Here is a 21,392-nt window from a genome sequence, read left to right on the forward strand (position 1 = left end):
TCATGAAAGTCATAAGCAAGAGAAACCAGAATTTGGACCCTAAAAGGAGGTCTTCATAAACCAGTGGAAAGAAACATGATGTTCATATACCAAAGAACAAGGATTTGCTCAAAAGCAGAGATTTTGAAAAATAAAAGGCCTCTTCCCTTCCAGGAGATGCACTACCCAGACCTCCCCTTGCAAGTTGCAGTTGTCTAATGTCTGACAGCCCAGGTGTCCACTATCTCTGATTGTCCATTGCACAGCAAGCCTCACCAGCATGGTCAGCCCCAAGTGAACACACAGCACCTTCTGGGTAAGTGGTGAGAGCATGTTTTCAAGTACGAGAAACAACATGCACCAGAAAGCAAATGGAAGCTGGGGCATGAGTTGGAAAGCAACTAGCAGAGCAGGTTCTTCCACAATGCCTCTGTACAGAGTTGTCCCTTGAAGATGTGTCCCCTCCTTTGCTCTCCAAAGAAGCAATAAATAATCAGTTTTCTGGATTTGAATCCAGATTAGGCTGAGAAAGAACTAACAAGAGAGGTTTTGTAAATGTCTTCTGCTTCAGCCACTGCTGTGTCAGCATGCTTAGCTAAAAACAGACCAATATATCAAATTAAAAAATATATAGGTGCCTGGAAATATGAACCTTGAGTATTTATCAATTGCATGACTGTTCTGGATGATGCGCAAGCCCATGTGGCCCTTCAGGCCTCTCCTCCTCGATGAATTAGATTCATTGCTCAGAGCTAAGTGCACAACCATCTTTTCTGGTTTTTCTTCCTCTGGGACCATCTGGTTTCTTGTATATCCTGCCAGGCTGTTGGCATCAGATTCACTGTAGTTTCCATCCAGCATCATAGTTTTCGAATGAGGTATTCCACACGTACATGGAAACTAGGAACATAAGAAATAGAGCTGAGCACTGGAAGAACACATTGGCAGCTGAAATGATGCCTTTCTAATAACAGACAGCTTGTAAACAGCTGAGCTTCAAATTTTCATTTAGATATTGTTAACTTTGTCTCTGAACAATAAAAAAACCCCACTTTTTTTGTTTGTTTCTGTTTGAAAACGAAGAGGCAGAGTTTAGCTACAGTTCTTGGGCAGGCATCTTCAGAAAGGATTTTAAAAAATGCTGTATCAAACATAAAAGCTAACCAAAAGGTTTACTTGGCAAGCTCTGTTCTGCCCGGCTGTCTTGAGATTTGTTTTACAGTCTCTGTGTTTACAAATGTTCAAGGAAAAGATGTAATTTTATTAGTGGAAATGGCCTATTCAGTACATGTTATGGGGGGAAAAAATGTCCAGGTTCACAGAGAAATTTATTTTCTTTGTTGATCTGACTATTAACCAAGGAGAGGACCAGTTAAAAGCCTAGCATAAAATCTCAACTCTGTTTGAAGTTGAGGTCAAATCTTGCACTGACATCAGAATGCATCCCACAAGTCTATAAAACTCAATGAACAGAACTTTGAATAGCAAATACTGTCACCTGCTGTTTGAAATCTGCAGCTTTTCTATCCCCATATATTTGTATGCAATTCAAATGGACTCCAAAACCTCCTTTCTGCTAGGAGGTCCTGCCTCTGGATCCCCACTTGCTGCTTTCCTTATCATGGAATCACAGAATTCCCAGGGTTGGAAGGGACCTCAAAGATTATCCAGCTCCAAACCCCCTGCCAAGGGCAGGGACACCTCACACTAGGTCAGGCTGCCCAGAACCAAATCCAGCCTGGCCTTAAAAACCTCCAGGGATGAGGCTTCCACCACCTCCCTGAGCAACCTGTTCCAGAGTCTCACTACCCTCATGGTGAAGAGCTTTTTCCTAATAGCCAGTCTGAATCTACCCACTTCTAGTTGTGCTCCATTCCCCCTAGTCCTATTGCTACCTCACATCCTAAAAACATCCCTCCCCAGCTTTCTTGTAGCCCCCTTCAGATACTGGAAAGCCACAATAAGATCTCCTCAGGGTCTTTTCTCCAGACTGAACAGCCCCAACTCTCTCAGTCTGTCTCCATAGCATAGGTGCTCCAGCAATACTTTACCCCCAATTCCCTTCTCCATCAACTTTGATGGAGACAACCCCTCTGGACAACCTGTTCCAGTGCTCTGTCACCCTCCTAGTAAACAACTTTTCCCTTATGTTCAGACAAAACTTCCTGTGTTGCAGTTTATGCCCACTGCCCTATGTCCTGTCACTGGACACTGCTGAGAAGAGTCTGGCCCCATCATCTTGGCACCCACTCTTTAGATATATAACCATTGATAAGATCCTTTCTGTCTTCTCCAGGCTAAGCAGATGCAGGTGTCTCAACTTTTCATCATATGAGAGATGCTCCAGTCCTGTAATCATCTTTGCAGCCCTCTCCAGTAGGGAGAACAGCCCCAACTCTCTCAGCCTATCCTCATAGGAGAGGTGCTTCAGGCCTCCTGTTCTTCTCTGGACATGTTCTCTGTCCACTCACCCAACCCATACTTCTTATGTGTATGTTATGGGAGACAGTGTCAAAAGCATTGCTAAAGCTGAGGTAGACAGCTTCACCTGCTCTCTCTTCATTACCCAGCTGGTATGTACCCTTTTCTTCACACAACCATAGAAGGCTATCAGCTTGATCAAGCATGATTGCTCCTTGGGGAACCCATGTTAACTACTCCTTATAAGTTTCTTTTCCTTTTCAGAGATGGAGGTGAATCTGACTGGTGTGCAGGTTCCTGGGCTCTCCTTCTTGCCCTTTTTTGAAAACTGGAGTGAAACTGGCTTTCCTCCAGTCTGCAGGCACCTTTCCTGTTCCCCAAGGCCTTTCAAAGATGATGGAGCATGTCTTGGCAGCTGCAGCTCCTGCTCCACCGCCCCCCTTCACCTTGCCAGCTGCAGCTCCTGCTCCACCGCCCCCCTTCACCTTGCCAGCTGCAGCTCCTGCTCCACCGCCCCCCTTCACCTTGCCAGCTGCAGCTCCTGCTCCACCGCCCCCCTTCACCTTGCCAGCTGCAGCTCCTGCTCCACCGCCCCCCTTCACCTTGCCAGCTGCAGCTCCTGCTCCCTCTACATAATCCTCACTCCTGCCTAAACAGCTCCTGCTCCACCACCACGATTTTTGCACCCACCTCAGAGCCTCAACCAGCCAAGATACCACACAGAGGAGCTCAGTGTCAATAAGGAAGTGCACTCAGCATGCATGGATGATATTGGAGTAGTCATGGACCCTATCCCTAGCTAGCCAGGGGGCCAGCAGGCCCCCTGGCCTTTGATCCTCCACCACCAATCACCAAATGTGCACCATAGGTACTCACCAGTGATGAGAAGAGGATCCTCAGCCCAAATGGGCTCAGCTTAGGGCTTCTGCCCCTCCTGGGGGAATTAAAAAGGGGAGTGGGTGGGGAGGGCAAAGTGGCCACACCTGGGGTGGGAGGAGACTCCAATAAAGCCCAGGTGCTCTGGGTTTGAGGGGAAAAAGGGGGAAAAAGGGGCACAGATAGTGGGAAAGAGAAGGTGATGGTGAAAGAAGGGTATTTGGAATAACTTGATTTTAATCTTTCCTAATGGACAACTGCAGTTCAGGGTTTGCTTTGCCTCCATACAAAAAAGAACAAACCCATCAAAACGTCACAAAGCAAAGCACAATGGTGGCTAGCACAAGGAAATCTTTCCTGTGGTAATTTCTCCCTGTGTTTTTTTGTTGATGGAAAAAAATTTTTTTTTGAGGTGCACCTGCTTAATATAGAATACGCATTAAAATCCAATACATGTTCAGGTGTACCCATGAGGTGCTCAAAAAAAAATTCTGCAGTGGAGGGTCTAAAAAGTAGAGCAAATGGGCTACAAATGCGTTGTGTTTTTCTGCACACAGCCTGCTGTCACCAAATCATTTGGTGGTGACTAGAACACAGAACACAATTCTTAAATATTCAAATATTTTTACATTCAAATATACACACACCTCATATATATATATATATACATTTCTGTGCATTATTCATCCTTGAATAGTTTATATTTAGCTGGTGCACCTAAAAAAAAAAAAATCTTCTCCATCAACAAAAAAACACAGGGAGAAATTACCACAGGAAAGATTTCCTTGTGCTAGCCACCATTGTGCTTTGCTTTGTGACGTTTTGATGGGTTTGTTCTTTTTTGTATGGAGGCAAAGCAAACCCTGAACTGCAGTTGTCCATTAGGAAAGATTAAAATGAAGTTGTTCCAAATACCCTTCTTTCACCATCACCTTCTCTTTCCCACCATCTGTGCCCCAATTTCCCCCTTTTTCTCCTCAAACCCAGAGCACCTGGGCTTTATAGGAGTCTCCTCCCACCCCAGGTGTGGCCACTTTGCCCTCCCCACCCACTCCCCTTTTTAATTCCCCCAGGAGGGGCAGAAGCCCTAAGCTGAGCCCATTTGGGCTGAGGATCCTCTTTTTATCACTGGTGAGTACCCATGGTGCACATTGGGTGATTGGTGGTGGAGGATCAAAGGCCAGGGGGCCTGCTGGCCCCCTGGCTAGCTAGGGATAGGGTCCATGACTACTCCAATATCATCCATGCATGCTGAGTGCACTTCCTTACTGATACTGAGCTCCTCTGTGTGGTATCTTGGCTGGTTGAGGCTCTGAGGTGGGTGCAAAAATCGTGGTGGTGGAGCAGGAGCTGTTTAGGCAGGAGTGAGGATTATGTAGAGGGAGCAGGAGCTGCTTTGGCAAGGTGAAGGGGGGCGGTGGAGCAGGAGCTGCTTTGGCAAGGTGAAGGGGGGCGGTGGAGCAGGGAGGTGTAGCTGCCAAGACATGCTCCATCATCTTTGAAAGGTCTTGGGGAACAGGAAAGGTGCCTGCAGACTGGAGGAAAGCCAGTTTCACTCCAGTTTTCAAAAAAGGGCAAGAAGGAGAGCCCAGGAACCTGCACACCAGTCAGATTCACCTCCATCCCTGAAAAGGAAAAGAAACTTATAAGGAGTAGCCAACATGGGTTCCCCAAGGAGCAATCATGCTTGATCAAGCTGATAGCCTTCTATGGTTGTGTGAAGAAAAGGGTACATACCAGCTGGGTAATGAAGAGAGAGCAGGTGAAGCTGTCTACCTCAGCTTTAGCAATGCTTTTGACACTGTCTCCCATAACATACACATAAGAAGTATGGGTTGGGTGAGTGGACAGAGAACATGTCCAGAGAAGAACAGGAGGCCTGAAGCACCTCTCCTATGAGGACAGACTGAGAGAGTTGGGGTTGTTCAGTCTGGAGAAGAGAAGGCTCTGAAGAGACCTTATTGTGGCCTTCCAATGTCTGAAGGGGGCCTACAAGAAAGCTGGGGAGGGACTTTTTAGGGTATCAAGTAGTGATAGAACTAGGGGGAATGGAGCAAAGATAGAGGAGGGAAGATTTAGATTTGACATTAGGAAGGAGTTCTTCACCATGAGGGTGGTGAGACACTGGAAAAGGTTGCTCAGGGAGGTGGTGGAAGCCCAGTCCCTGGAGATTTTTAAGGCCAGGCTGGATTTGGCTTTGGGCAACCTGATCTATTGTAAGGTCCATGGCAGGGGGGTTAGAATTAGATGATCCTTGAGGTCCCTTCCAACCTTGACAATTCTGTGAATCTGTGATTCTGTGACTGTGAGGTGGATTGGGAAGTGGCTGAATGACAGAGCTCAGAGGGTTGTAATCCGTGGCATAGAGTCTACTTAGAGACCTCCAGCTAGTGATTTTCCCCAGGAGATCAGTCCTGGCTCCAGTCTTGTTCAACGTGTTCATCAATGACCTGGACAAAGGGACAGAGTGTACCTCAGCAAGTTTGCTGTTGATACAAATCTGGGAGGAGTGGCTGAACACCAGAAGGCTGTGTTGTTATTCAGCAAGGCTTGGACTGGCTGGAGAGTTGGGCAGAGAAAAACCTAATGAAGTTTTAAAAAGAAAAGGCAGGAGTCCTGCACCCAGAGAGGAATAACCCCATCCACAAGTACAGGTAGGGGCTGACCTGCTGGAAGGCAGCACTGCAGGGAAGGATCTTGGCGTCCTGGTGGATAACAATCTAACCATGAGTCAGTAGTGTGCCCTTGTGGCCAGAGAGAGCAATGGCCTCTTGGGGTGCATTAAGAAGAATGTGTCTGTAAGGTCGAGGAAGATTTTGCTTCCCCTCTGCTCTGCCCTAGTGAGGCCACATCTGGAATATTGTGTCCAGATCTGGGCTTCCCAGTTCAAGAGAGACAAAAAACTACTGGAAAGGGCTACAAAGATGGTTACAGGACTGGAGCATCTCTCATATGATGAAAAGTTGAGAGACCTGCATCTGCTTAGCCTGGAGAAGACAGAAAGGATCTTATCAATGGTTATATATCTAAAGAGTGGGTGTCAAGATGATGGGGCCAGACTCTACTCAGCAGTATCCAGTGACAGGACATAGGGCAGTGGGCACAAACTGCAACACAGGAAGTTTTGTCTGAACATAAGGGAAAAGTTCTTTACTAGGAGGGTGACAGAGCACTGGAACAGGTTGTCCAGAGGGGTGCTGGAGTCTCCTTCTCTGGAGAGAGTCAAAACCTGCCTGGATGTGTTCCTGTGTAAACTGCTCTAGGTGAACCTCGTTTAGCAGGGAATTCGGACTAGATGACCTTCAGAGGTCCCTTCCAAACCCTACCATTCTGTGATTCTGTCTAACTTGAAAAGGCCTTGGAGAGAGGTAACATTTTGTCACAAAGGTCTGTTGAACTTACTCCAATTTCTTTAAAAAATGTATCTAACTAAATTTTTGGTCAGATAAATAGGAAAGGCACTGGGCTGATAGGTGATCTGTACTTCAAATAATTCATTAGGAATAAGTGCAAGGGATCTCTTCTCACAGGTAATTAGTGATGGAACAAGAGGGAACAGCTTCAAGCTACAACTGGGTAGGTTTAGACTGGACATTAGGAAACATTTTTTTCCGGGGAAAAAGTGGTCAGGCATTGGAATATGCTGCCCAGGGAAGTGGTTGAGTCACCAACCCTGGATGTGTTTAAAGGTTGTTTAGATGCAGTGCTTGGGGATATGGTTTAGGGATGAACCATGCAGAGTAGGGTTCTGGGTTGGACTTGGTGATCCTGAGGGTCTTTTCCAACCTGAATGTTTCTGTGATTCTGTGAAGGACATGCAAAGCTACATCAGTAGACAGAAATGTCATAGTCAAATCATATGAAAGATGTTTTCTGCATTGACATTTCTGAAACGCTTGATACAAACTTCTCCTGGAGTCAAGGGCAGGAGATTACCAGTGTTACCTGTGAACAAGTCCTAATGGAAAGAAAGAAGCTGTAAAACATGGTGGTGTTCTGAGCAGGGACTGAAAAGAAACACGTTCAAAAGTTATTTTGTTTAATTACAATGAAGGGAGGCTCAGAGGTCTGTAGGATAATTCAGAGTGGATTGGATCTCATGAGGTCTTTAGTCCAATGTCTCTCACAGCAAGGCCAGGCTGCTCAGGGCTGTATTGGGTCACATCTTGAAAAACTCTAAGGATGCAGGATAAGAACTTTCAGAGAACACTAAAAAGTACAAGCATAAACCTCGCTGACTGATGTGTGTGTATGTGGTGACGGGGAACCACCATTACATCCACTGAATCCAGTTTACTGGATGACTGACTGTAAAGTGAGAATAAATATGCTCTGAATTGCAGAGTTTGATTAAAAATACAGCAAATTAGCCTGAGGTAGAACAGTCTAAAGAGATCAAATTATGCACACACAGATGTCAGTGTCTTCCCATTCACAGACACAAGCCAGTCAATGTAAAGACCAAATCAGCTATAAGAAAAATGGAAAGAAATGGATGAGCAAAACAATTTTTTTTCCTCACCCTCTCCTGAAGTTTCCTCTCCTTCCGCTCCTGCACTGTAGTCAGGTAATTCACTGCTGCATATTCCAGTACAGAGAGGAAGACAAACACAAAACTGACCCACAGGTAAATGTCTACTGCTTTGATGTAGGAAACACGAGGCATGGAGGCATTCACCCCAGTGATGATTGTAGACATGGTCAGCACAGTGGTTATCCCTGGAAAGAACCAAGAGAAATGCTATTGAGTGATACAGTCCATAAACATTTTGTCTCGAGAAAACCAGAAATTATGTTCTATGTGATGCTCTAAAAGATGTTAGAGGTGGGGGGAAAAAAATTGTGTGAAGTATCCCTCCCACCAACACAGAACTGTTGCACTGCCTGCACTTTTGTGTACATGAGCAGCTATGGAGCAACCATTATTTTGCTAGGAATAGCATTTAACTCCCTCCTTGACCTCTAAAGTTTTAACACAATTCTTGGAGTTGGGTCTTGTCATAGGTTTAAGCACTCAGATGTCTTAAACCCATGGAGTTGAAAGTCCTCAAAGCACCAGAGATCCAGGGGTGGACTGGAAAGTGTAATCTTTTGTTATTTTGTTCCCAGAATGCCTGCATCTCCTCTTTATAAAGGAACAGCAGGAGCTGTTCTGCCCCTTTCTTCTTCTCTCCCTGCTACCTTCCCAATTCAGACTGCTAACTCTGGTGATGCAGGGGAGTGGGGCCTGATGCTGCTGGCAAGCTGATTTTTAGTTGTCATTCACGCCTAGGTAGGAAAGTATAGGGAACTATGGGGTGGGGGCATATGAGACCTGGGCTTTTGAGGACTGGGCTGGGGGAAGGTGATGGCTTGATGAGGTTTTTGGAGAAGCCCAGGCTGGAGAGCTGGGTTGAGTATGAGTTGTTGGGTATGTCTGTATGTTTTTATACCATTACATTTAGTTGTGAATAGTACTTCCATTTAAATTTCCGATTCTTTCCAATCCTGTGTGGAGTGTTTTCTTTACTCCTTTGGGAAAGGGTGAAGAGCATCTGTCTATAAAGCCAAGACAGGTCTGCTAAGACCAGGAGTGATAAAGTCTCCTGTTTCCTAGCTGAACCAGTCTCAGTTCCAGGTAATACCAGGATGCAACCTAGTATTGACTTTTGGTCACAGCTAAGGAGTGTTTCATCTAAATCACTACATTCAATAATGATAACATGCTTTGTAAGAATTCATGCAAAAGAAAAGCATTATATTTTTCCCTGTAGAAATATCTGTCTATAGTTCAAGCTGTGGGAATCAAGTTTTGAACAAGAACCACTATATTACATATATAGATGTGTGCATGTTCAGGTATTTATAGACATATATGTAACATAAATGTATACATTTGTTTATATGTATGTGTGTGAATATGTGTATGTATGTGTATACACATACATGTAAAATCTTGTAAAATAATCTATACTTTGGATGGTCATGGAGAGAAAAATACTTACAAATTCCCAAAGCCACTTAAGTAGAGAAAACAGAGCAGAAAAGCATTCACAGCTACTTCAAGCATTTCAAGAGTGGCCACACAGCTACAGTGCACTTTTCATCATCTAATTTATTTTCTTTTTAATAATATCCACTGAACATATTTCTTTCAGTGGAGCAGGCTCTTGACTGCCTCTAAGCGAGTCAATATCTCTCTAAGTGAGACAAACTTACTTTGGTATTGGAAACCTTACATATTAATGTTCAGAGATTTCTTTCTTATTACTCTTCTGCCTCCCTCTAACCTGTGCATGGAGTGATAAACAAATTGGCTTTTTCTATGGTCAGCTGAGAGAATTTCTTCAAGTCCCAATGCAGACAAAGCTTCTCAATGGGTTTTAGATGTTCAGAAAAGATCAGTGTGTGCAGGACTTTGAAACAGCTCCTTTGTTGCATTCCCACTACCACAAATGAGGAACTCCCTACCCAAGGAGAAATACTGGTCCCCCAGTGCCATGCAGTCTTGGGAGAGGAGAAACTTAACCTCTGCCTCAGCTTGGGCTGGTGGCCTCATCCACAGTGCTACAGATATGAGAGAAGAACCACGGTCACTTCACTGCCCTACTGTTGTCTGAGGCCTGATGTTACAGAGATGCCCTGAGAGTCTCCATGGACACACCAGATGGAGGGACACCTAAATCTGCAGGTGATGACAGCACTAAATCCCTTACTACCTTTCTTCCACAACTTGGTGAAGGTGTGCCACATTGGTGCCCTCCAGGCAGCCTGAAGAAAACAACTGGCCACAGCTGGCTGGTTCTGCTGGGACACTTGCTGTGGCAGCTGGGACATGCATAATCCTGTTCATGAAAAGCACTCATGAAAATTGTAAAAGAAGCCTTTGACTTCCTGCAGGTGCCTAAACTCCTGTAAAGCTTTACCTTCACCAATGGCAGTGAGTACCTCAGAACTGCAGGACTGGACAGCAGGGAAAAATCTTGGTTCATTGACTCAAATATTGAAACCTCTCTTCTCTGCCCAACTTTCTTTTTAAAACCACAGCCCTTTCTGTCCTGAGCTAAGCATAGATTAGAAGAGGTGCTTAGTGATGAACGACTTAAGACAAACTACAAGTTTTACATTATATTAATCACTAGATAAAACAAACATTTGCCTGCTCAGTATCTTCAACCAGCAAAATGAACGATTTTCTGCCAGAACTTTCACGTTCAAAGAGTTTTGCACAGTCATGGCTTGTTGCAGTTGCTCTCACCCAAAGAGACTCTGGCAGGAACTGCTCGGTGATCGATCCAGAAGGACACCCAGGACAGCATGACCATGAGGGTGGCAGGGAAGTAGGTTTGGAGCAAGAAGAAGAAGATGTGTCGGCGTAAAGTGAAGCTTATATAAAGGCGATTGTACCAACCTTTGAGAGAGGAGGAAAACCACAATCAGTGAGAACCTACAACAGCCTAGATGGTTGTTGTAGGTTAAGGGTTAATTGGTATAACCATAGAGTAGACCTCCCAAGGGGGTGGGAAATTCCATCCCAAGAGGGAGGCACAGGATATTGTGATATTGTTATTCCATGCCCATTCCTGCAACTCCCTATAGAAGGAGCAGACTTTTCGTTCTGCTCCCAGTGTGTGGCTTTTGCTTTCGTTCGCAGTGTGGGGGAGGTTTGGTTGACTGGAGGATATTTTCTGCTGCATAATTTAGGCCTAGCTTGGGGCCTGCCTCTCTATATATATCCTTTTACCTTAGTGCCTTTTGTACTTTTACTTTTTGTAAGTATTACTTCTATTTAACTTCCAATTCTGTGCAAGCGTTTTTATTTACTCCTTTGGGATAAAATAGAATCTGTCCTCTGGACAGAATCCAGCTCAAACCAAGACAATGGTAGACAGGGAGAGAGAAGATCCTTCTTTTGATCTTTTACTTCTATAGAGTAGTGAAAAGAGAAACTGCTCTTTCAAAACATTTATTGTCCAGACCATGGAGACTACATTGCAGTGAGAGATAAACCCAAGAGCTCTCTTACAAGTACTTGATACAGCATTAAGTTTAGCAATAGCATTAAATCAGAAAAGGCCAATACCTGTGCTGCTGTAGAAAGCCAATCTTGATGTAGTGTGGAACTTCTGTATCAAAAACTGAGACAAAGAAATCTTTTCATCAGTTTTCAGAGATTCATTCCCATTTTTCCAATACAGCATCAGGTCTTCATCAGTGTAAGCATCTTAGAGAAAGAAGAAACACAATGTGATGTGACTTTAGCTTGGAGGGGAAACAAAAGTTAATAGATTCAGTGAAAATTAATAAACAGAAAGGTATCTTTGGCATGAAGTAACACCACAAATAAGTTTGCCAACAGTGAGTTGAAAAATGCTCTCCTTATGATATACCATGACAGCAACAAGAGTCACAAAAAAATCCAGGTCATGCCAATTCAGGGATACACATCTATATTTTACTCCACACTGGTGAAAATACAGCTAGAATGGTATTTCTGAGTATCATATATTAAAAATCATAGACAAGGTGTGGTAAGAATAACTCAGGAAATAGTCATGGGTAAAGCACCTGAATTTAGAGGAAAGAGGAAACAGAGACACGTCAAACTTAGAATGATAAAAGCAAAAGTGACAGGCATGAGTTGAAGTGAAAGTCTAGATATAGCTGTAAATAAAAACATAAAGAATTAGTTATCACACTGGGTAGCAGGAATGGGAAAAGAAGAAGCAGTTATCAAGCTGCTAAAGGGGCTGGAGCACATGGCATAAGAGAAGAGGCTGGGGGAGCTGAGTTTGCTCAGTTGGAAGAAGAGCAGTCTATGATGGGGCCCAACTGCTGCCCTACTGGAGATCACAGAGAAGATGTCTGCAGCCTTTTCTCAGACTCTTCTCCAAGATGCAGAGTAAAAGGACAGAAAGCAAGGGGTGCAAGTTGCAGCAAAGCATTTTTTTCCCAAGCAGGTGAAAGGAAATTTTTTTCAGGTTTAGGGCTGTCAAGCATCTGAACAGGTTGCACAGGAAAAGTTTTGAAACCTTGAAACCTTGGAGGTGTTCAAAACCCAACTGAGCACAGTCCCAAGCATATTACTACAAACCACTCCCTGCTCTGAGCAGGATATTCAAACTGATCTCAAGATCAACTTAAATTACCCTGTGATTCTCCTTTTTTTGGTAGAGGAAAGTTTAGTTAAGCAGTTGGGAGGACATGAAAAAAAAACCTAGATATTAGTTTTGCCACACCCTGGAGAAAGTTTACACAACAGCCACAAAAATCTTGCTGTTTACATCACTTTCTCCACTGAAAAACTCCTTCCTGAGGAAGCTGAGCCCAGGTCACAGCGTTTGCAGGATCCGAACCGGTGATGAAAGTTAGAGAAAACCAATGCCCATTACAGTCAACTTTTTATTATGACAATTGAAAGCATCACCTTTGCATCAGAAGCAATGAACAGAGCACAGCTTCTTTCCATAGGTTGCTGAGAGCCAGTGTATGTTGAACATTTCAATTGGTGTGGAGTTTTTAAAGGGTCCTCTACTAAAATCCATGCAAGGCTGCTTTCCTTGCAAATTCCCCAGTATTGCAGCATGAGGGCTAGCTATACAACACAGTCAAGCAAAAGACTCCCAGTAACCCTGCTGAACAGCTTTTTCAGACTCTAAAACACACTGTATTGTGAAATGTGTCCAGCCCATGTCTGTGCAGCCAGCCATGAAGCACATCTAGCCAGGAACAGAGAGACAACATACAGCTTTCCAGCTCCAGAGAACATGTCTGGGAGTCCAGGGGGAAGTGGCTGAAGTCCATGTTGCACATTGCTGTCACTGTGATCCTAGAAGTCAAAAAGGAGAGAGGTTGATTTCTATGAGGAGCAATAAAAGGAGAATATTATCACAAATGAACCATTTTGCAGCTTTAAAGTCAGAATTATGGATAATGTTAGCATAAAAACCCCAGGAAAATGCCTGTCAGTTCTTCAAGCCCAATCAAGATGAATTTTACACAGAAATTCAAAGGGAAGCTAGTTTTCAATATCTGTCAAAGAACTAGAGCATTGTCTTGGATGTTACAGTAATAACAATGTCAGTACAGATTCTTCCACTGTGTTTTATACTCCAGCTATCCACCTACAGGGAAACAACAGAAAATAACTTCTCTGTTTACATTTGAAGGTTCTCTTATGTCCAGTTTAATTAAGGTTTCCTCATTTTCCACATTGCTCTGTTCCCTCTGTGGACACTACAACAGTAACCCAAGCCTGAGGAATACGACCATCCTTATTGTATGCCACAAAATTCCTCCAGTACATAAGGCAAAAGTAGTTTGTTTCAGTCTTTGTGGCAGGTTGAAAAATTCCCCCCAACATTAAATTTGCCAGACCAGCTCAGTTGGAAGCAAATGAAGCTATATTTACAAGCAGAACTGCAATCTACAATGAAATGCAATGAATCTGTACAAAATATACAATATTTGCAATATTGACAGGTATTTACAATTAATAAACAGCACAAGAACCCCCTTGGCCAAAGACCAGGGGAGCTGCAAGAGCCTCTCTCTCCCTGCTCCCTCCTTACCCCCCTGTACACAAAAAGGGACAAGAGACAGAGCAGAGAAGTTGTGGTTAATACCAGTCACACCAAAGCAGCGCAGCCAAGGTCAAGCAGAAGCCAGTTAGTCTCTCCCAGAGTGAAGAAGTGAAAAAAGAGAGAAATTGTTTTGTACATCTACTTCAAGTCGGTTATCTCTTCCAATGGGATTGTTTAGAACTATCATCGTTTTCCTTTTTACACCCAGTAGTGATTTATTTACAGTCTGCCACTTTCTGTTCAAGATCTGTGGAAAATTTTTAAAGGCATAGCCTGAAACTACCACATTGATCACATTCTTATAATCTGGGGAGTGTGTTTCGGGGGGGGAGGGGGAGGAGTGTAAAATGGGTGCAGCTATTTTCTGGCAGGTGAGATTCATCGCTGTTAAGTTTGTGTCTTAGCTAAAGAGCTGCTGCAATCACAGCTCCAGCTTTTAAATGAGTCCAGTTGTGCACAGCATTACGTAACAAGTTTTCCAGTGGGTCACTGAACTTTCTCTTGTGGACAGATTTGCAGTGGGCACCCGATTTACCAGGGGCAGATCAGCTGTGAGTCATCGTTTCAGAGGTTGCCTTACGTTGGCTGCAGCCATTTTCTAGCTTCATCGCAGATGTTGATAAAGAACTTCTATTCCAGGGATTGTGATCCAAATCCCACTCTGACCTACACAGTCATCACCCCCGAAAAGCACATGCTGTTCATTTTTGACTATAGAACTAGAGCAAAATTTTACTGTATGAGCAAAATGTAAAGAAGCTTTCTGGGGATATGCTCCAGAAGGTGCAGTGTGGCAATGACCTTCCTGAGCTGTGTGTGGCATTTAAGCATTGTATATCTCAGTCTCATTACAACATGTTCTTTCCTTTTTCCCAGGGTCACCTAAACTGTTCTGTAGGAAGATAACAAACCTTTGAACAACTTTGGAGAAGGCTATGTTTGGTCTTTGAGTTGGAAAGAATGTAAACACCTCGTAACTGAAGGGAAAGACTAGGCAGAAGTTGACTGGATATGGTGAAAAGCTTGTTTGTCAGTATTAACCTATTGTATGCTGTGCTTGGACCCATGCCAGTGAAAGGACAGCCAGTTGGGATGTGACAGCTCTGTATTAGAAAAGTATGTAAGCTGACTGTGTAACAGAGTAGGAGGCTTGGGCTTATGCTTCAGCTTTTGCTTGTGCTTAGTACTTTGCTTAGTTACATAGGCAATAAATGCTTTTGCCTTTCACAAGAAGAGTCTTCTCGTCTTGGCATCACCTGGCAACACTATAACATGCAGCCTATGAGAAGAACACTACTGCTACAATTATAACTGTTCCACTGGTCATTAACAATTTGGTAGTCAGGGTCAGCAAAAAAACTCTGCTCATCAATAAGGTATTCCTCAATTAGAGTGCAGTGTTCAGGTGACCTTGAAAATCCAAGGCTCAAATGAGGAATGAAATGTCCCTCAGCTCAGGGGCAATCCCATGCATCCAGTTCTGGAGGCCCTATTACAAGAAAGATCTGGACATGCTGGAACGTGCCCAGAGAAGGGCCGTGAGGATGATCAAAGGGCTGGAGCTCCTCTCCTGTGAAGACAGACTGAAAGAGTTGGGGCTGTACAGTCTGGAGAAGAGAAGGCTCTGAGGAGACCTTCTTGTGGCCTTTCAATATCTGAAGGGGCCTACAAGAAAGCTGGGGAGGGACTTTGGAGGATGTCAGGTAGTGATAGGATTAGGGGGAATAGAGTAAAAATAGAAATGGGTAGATTCAGATTGAATGTTAGGAAGAAGTCTTTCACCATGAGGGTGGTGAGACACTGGAACAGGTTGCCCAGGGAGGTGGTTGAGGCCCCATCCCTGGAGGTGTTTAAGGCCAGGCTGGATGCGGCTCTGGGCAACCTGCTCTACTGTGAGGTGTCCCTGCCCATGGCAGGGGGGCTGGAACTAGATGATCCTTGAGGTCCCTTCCAACCCTAACAATTCTGTGATTCTATGAAAACAATTCTATGACCTCATGACACCTGAGAGCATTTCCAGCCCAAATGGACACCTATGCTTGGCCAACCAGGTCACAGCCCAAGTGTCCTAAACACCACCAGACCTGAACACCATGCAGTTTCTATTTTAAATTGGGTTTTATGTATCAAATTCTCCATTTAACTCCAGCCAGCTGCGGTTAACTCACAACCTTCTTTCTTATTGATAACATTAGGAAGTCACCTCACTTCCTCCACAGCTCCTGGAATACTCTGCATTTGGGCAAATGAGCAGATCTGAACAGAGCCAGAGTTTGCCATTAAAACTACTTGTGCCTTCATTTTGGTCGTTGAGCACTGCTATCAGGTGGTGTGCTGCTGGCTTCAGCACATGAGAATTGTGGGGTGTGAGCAGTGGAAACTGATGTTCAGTTACACCAAGCAACATCTGTCAAGACAGTCCCCACCCTTCTTCTGCTCTCCCCCCCTTGGTGCTAACCCAAGCTTACACCCAATGTCCTTCTTCATTTTCCTTTCTCCTTCTTGTCTCTGCTGCTTCATGTCTCACCTCCATCCTCAACCAGTTCTAATAAAATGCACAGTGTCTTTAGGTGCTTAGTTAAGTCTTGGTTAAGTATAGGTAACCAGATCAGATGCAATAAACAGATTTATTAAGTGGATTCAGAACAGGGAAATTGTTCCTAAGTGTTTGGTCAGGATGGGATTTTCATCATTTAGACCAGGCAAAATGAAGTGGCCAGACCATACATATTCTCTCTTAGAAGCTTTTATGTTTCTTTATGGTTTGAATTATTTGTGTGGGGGGGGTGGGGAGGGTTAAAATAAATTCAGTAGAATTATATTTGGACTATGAAAGAAGTGAACTTTAGAGCTCCCTGGTTTGGTGGGATATTGTCCTACTTGGGTAAACATCATTCATCAAAGAGAAATAGCCTCCTGAATCAAACTTTAGAGAAAACCTTTACCTAGTTTTTGAGAACTGTTTTACCATAGCTGCTGTGAATAAATTCCAGAAAGATCCTAGGGCAGAAATCCTTGGGTACAAAACATTCAAAGGTCACTGTGCACTGAAAGCATATTTTCAGTCCTGGGGAAATGTCCTTGTGTCTCTCAAGCTTTTCTTTTCTGGCACTGTATTTTTATTCACATCTCTGTTTGCATTCTTCTAAAGGAAATGAAATCTGCTGGAATGCTGATGTGAGCAGCCATAAAGGGTGGCCTGGTTTAAAAGGGGAAATTACTGAGTAAAAGAAAATGGCTGCTGAATAATATTGACAGAGAAACACCTGCCAGCCTGGGAACCAGGCATGTCCTTGAGCAGCACAGACAGCCTCTTTAAAGTGCAGAGGCATCTAGAAATCGGAAAAATTCTGAGATACTATCAATAACCACAAAATAAACAGGACTGCAAAGGCAATTTATTGTGTGAAAAGCTGGAAAAGCTCTGGAAAATAAAAACTGTTCTGAAAGAACAGAAAACACTATCATCTATTGTCCATCACAGGTGAAAAGTAGAAATTAACAGCATCTATTTACTACCAAAAGTGGTAGTGTCCTATAACCTCTTATGTCTCTATGATGGAAGAAGGTCATAATTTTTATCCAAAACAGAGCCTCTTTCTCCAGGAATATCCCAAGCTGCACATACTTTTCCATTCCTAAACAGGTTGAATTCACTGCATGAACTTTCTGCCAGCTCTTGGACTCTCACTGAGGATGCCTGACTGACCCCAGACTCCTTGACGCAGAGCATCTCTGGAGTGAAATTCTGTCTGTTGCCCCTTTGGGCCAATTTTTGGGGTTGTTCCAGTTTGTCTTTCCACCTATGGGATGATTTGGTTCCCTTGATGATGGTATTGCTTGATAGCATTATTATACATCCATACATAAGTATAGCTGCTGTCATATTGTTGATGAGTTGCTCCACTAACAATGTTTGTAGCAACCTGTAACAGTTTGTATCTGTTCTGTTATTGGCTGTTGCTACATGATTGATTGGTACTATTGATTGATGAAGCAGGCCCAGAGGAGGGCTGTGAAAATGATCAGGGGGTTGGAGCACCTCTGCTACAAGGACAGGCTGAGGGAGCTGGGGGTGTTCAGCCTGGAGAGGAGGAGGCTCCAGGGAGACCTAACAGCAGCCTTCCAGTACCTGAAGAGTTCCTACAAGAAGGATGGACAGAGACTGTTTACAAAGGTCTGTGGTGACTGGATAAAGGGCAATGGCTTCAAACTAAAGATGATCAGATTTAGATTGGATGTTAGGAACAAGCTCTTTACTACAAGGGTGGTAGAACACTGCAACAAGCTGTCCAGGGAGGTGGTTGAGGCACCTTCCCTGGAGATACTCAAGGTGAGGCTCAATGATGCCCTGGGCAGCCTGATCTGGTTAAGGATGTCCCTGCTGACTGCAGGGAGGTTGGACTGGGTGACCTTTGGAGGTCCCTTCCAGCCTGGACCATTCTATGATTCTATATATTATTGATTGCTGATAGCAATTTGTAAGAGGTTAAATATCCATATATTCACTTTATTAAACGTAGGTATGCTTGCTAATAGTGATTTTTATGGTATTTTTGGTAACCTGGAGTAAGTTAGAGAAGTTCAGAGGATTAAGGCCCCATGTTCTTGTGTATTACAGAATCCTGCAAACCCACCATCATGATCTGGGTAACCCTGCAGGTCATGGCAGATGTGCCTCAGGATTCTTCCAGCCAACAAATCTGCTGGAAAACCAGCATCATCTGTAAGGCACCTTTAATATTGCTATTTCAGCTTCATTAAAAAGTCTTTACATTGACATGGAAATGTCAAAAGGAAAAAAAAAGCAAACAACTTTTTTCTAGACAAACAGGAAGCAAAATAGGATAATTATAGAGGTCACCATCTGGTATATCAGCAGCTTCCAGTTTAATCACACATTGACCCTGGGACAAACATTCCTGCTCAACTAAGCCCTTCTCTGACTGCAAAGAATTAGGGGAATGTTTCTCCTGGGAGGAGATGATCCTGTTACTGCCCACAGCGTCTTTGCTTGCAACCTCAAGCATCTTGCAGTGGACATGCTGGAAACAGGGCTCTGCCTCAGCAGTGGGAGAAGGAAGGTTGGCAGTAGCAGTGGTGGTGGTCATCAAAGCCATGCTGGGAGCAAAAATAACAGTGAGGCCTGGGGGTTATTCAGGAGCAACAGCATTACCTCATGCTGTAGAGGACATGACCATCGGGGAACACTCGCAGCATGATGTTGTCTGTGGTGGTGTCATGAATGAAGGACCTTTTGGAGTGCACAAAGAAGACATCAGGAACCCAGATCTTCTTCACCAGCCTGCCATCAAAGGTCATGCTCTTGTTGGTGGTACTGGGAAATGAGAGACGCTCATCCTTCCAGTAGTGCCTTAAGTACAGGGTCATAGTGAAATCCTTCACACACAAAAAAGGGAAGAGAACCAGAGAGAAGTTTATCAGTGTTGCTTTCTACATCTAGTAAACATCAGAAAGAAAACTCACTCCTACCAGACAGATGAAATCACAGAATCACAGAAACATTCAGGCTGGAAGAGACCCTCAGCCTCACCAAGTCCAACCCAGAACCCTACTCTACAAGGGTCAACCCTAAACCATGTCCCCAAAGCACCACATCCAGATGACCTTTAAACACATGCAGGCTTGTTGACTCAACCACCTGCCTGGGCAACACATTCCAATGCCTGACCACTCTTTCCATGGAAAAGTGTTTTCTGATGTCCAGTCTAAACCTACCCAGTCACAGCTTGAGACCATTCCCTCTTGTTCTATCACTAATTACCTGTGAGAAGAGACCAGCACCAGCCTCTCCACCAGGTCCTTTCAGGTAGTTGAAGACAGCAATGAGGTCTCCTCTCAGCCTCCTCTTTTCCAAACTAACCATCCCCAGCTCCTTCAGTCACTCTTCATCAGATTTATTCTCCAGACCCTTCCCCAGCTTCCTTGCCCTCCTCTGCACTGGCTCCAGCACTTCCACCTCTCTCCTGTATTGAGGTGCCCAAAACTGGACACAATACTCAAGGTGTAGACTCACCAGTGCTGAGTACAAGGGGACAAAATCCCTCCCCTCTGAACTCCTGTTTCTTCCCTAAAGCAATGTTCTTTGTGAATATATTTTCCCAACAAATATGTTTGCAGCCAAAACAAAACATGAACTCCCACTCAATGTACTCAGTCACGTTCAGTCCTAAAATCCCAAAAGGGATAAAAATATCCCCCAAGAGAAACATTGCCTTGCAGAAATGACTCTTCAATCCTGACAAAATTATCTTGAAGAACTATGGCATCAACAGGAAAAGAGGAAAAACTTTCAAAAAGAGGAAAAACTTTCAAAATTAGCTTAAAGGTCAGGCTGAACACTAAGCTACATTGTTGCAAACAGCAACTGAGGGGACTGTTTTTCCTATTATACAAGAGTATAAATAAAGCTCTTTGTGGGGGCAGGAGCTTCAGTCACACAAAGGAAAACATCTGTTTGTTGATCCCAACCTGGCAGCTGCTGCTTTCAGAGCTGAATCTACTCTCTCCTGCAGAGAACTCAAATACATTTGTTTTCCTAATATCCTCAATTAAGTAAGTGGTTACAAGAGCCACAGCTGCCAAGCCCAGGAAGGCAGCAGCACAGACTGGGATCCATCTTCCTAACCACACAGCAACTGCTTTCCAAAGCTACCACCACCACCTCATTTTACTTTGCCAAAGACAAACCATCTGTTAACCTGAATCTCTGTTTCCAAGGGTTGTCCTGGCAACGGGTTTTTCATTAATTTGTCAAAGAAGTCTTCAGTGCAGCCCTCACCTTACTGCCCTGCATAGGGCAGAGATGCTGGGCACCTCATTCCCCAGCCACGGCAGAGACCTGTTGGAGGCACACTTCTGCTCACCCACCTGCAGGTCCCCACTTTGGCAGACTAGTCTGTCTTCATCCCTGCTTCCCTGCTCCCCCTAGGGATGCTGCCAGTTCATGTTCCCTACTGGACACTGTCTGCCTTCCGCTTACAGCTACAGCCACAAAGAAAATCTTCCAGCAGCTGCTGCTACTGACCAGGTTTAGGCTGTAATCTGGCTGGAGGAGGCTGTTGCAGCCACTGTTCTGAGGGCAGCTGCTGGACACTGGCAGAGTGCATGATTCCTTAGCTGACCAGTTCCTTAGCTGACTGATTCCTTAGCATGCTGCCTGGAGCAAAACAATAACATTCCATGTGTGCCAAGAACAACATCCTCATGTTGGCACCCTGTGATTGGAACATGCTGCAGAAGCCTCCTCCTTGACATGCTGGCACCTCTCATTGGGAACAGATCTTAGCTTATGGATGTGGCTGGGGTTTACTGGTTAAGGGATTGACAACACAGAGTATAAAAACAGCCACTCCAAGCTATAAGGTAGATTGGGGAAGTTAGGGCTGCTGGGGACTTCTGCTTCTGTTAGTTCCTGGCAAGGACTTCGGTGTAGGGATGCTGCTAGGGATATACTTGGGACTTCTGTTAGCTGCTTCATCTGTTAAGGGCTTCTGGGACTTCTGCTGTAAGTGGGACTCTGAGTCTCTGTAA

At 44.3% G+C, this 21,392-nt stretch overlaps 1 protein-coding gene across 1 annotated transcript in view; it reads right to left on the minus strand.

The window, feature by feature from the left end:
* Positions 1-570: 570 nt before the first annotated feature.
* The window catches only part of LOC128975697 (gamma-aminobutyric acid receptor subunit rho-2), a 50,058-nt gene continuing 29,236 nt past the window's right edge, over positions 571-21,392 (minus strand). Inside the window, exons 4-9 of the mRNA XM_054392713.1 lie at positions 19,015-19,238; positions 13,002-13,084; positions 11,339-11,479; positions 10,514-10,666; positions 7,799-7,995; positions 571-879 (exon numbers count right to left, since the gene is read on the minus strand). Of these exons, the coding sequence (XP_054248688.1) occupies positions 571-879; positions 7,799-7,995; positions 10,514-10,666; positions 11,339-11,479; positions 13,002-13,084; positions 19,015-19,238 (1,107 nt within the window). The remainder of the gene's footprint in view (positions 880-7,798; positions 7,996-10,513; positions 10,667-11,338; positions 11,480-13,001; positions 13,085-19,014; positions 19,239-21,392) is intronic.

This window comes from Indicator indicator, chromosome 2 (assembly GCF_027791375.1).
Source record: "Indicator indicator isolate 239-I01 chromosome 2, UM_Iind_1.1, whole genome shotgun sequence".
Taxonomy (NCBI): domain Eukaryota; kingdom Metazoa; phylum Chordata; class Aves; order Piciformes; family Indicatoridae; genus Indicator; species Indicator indicator.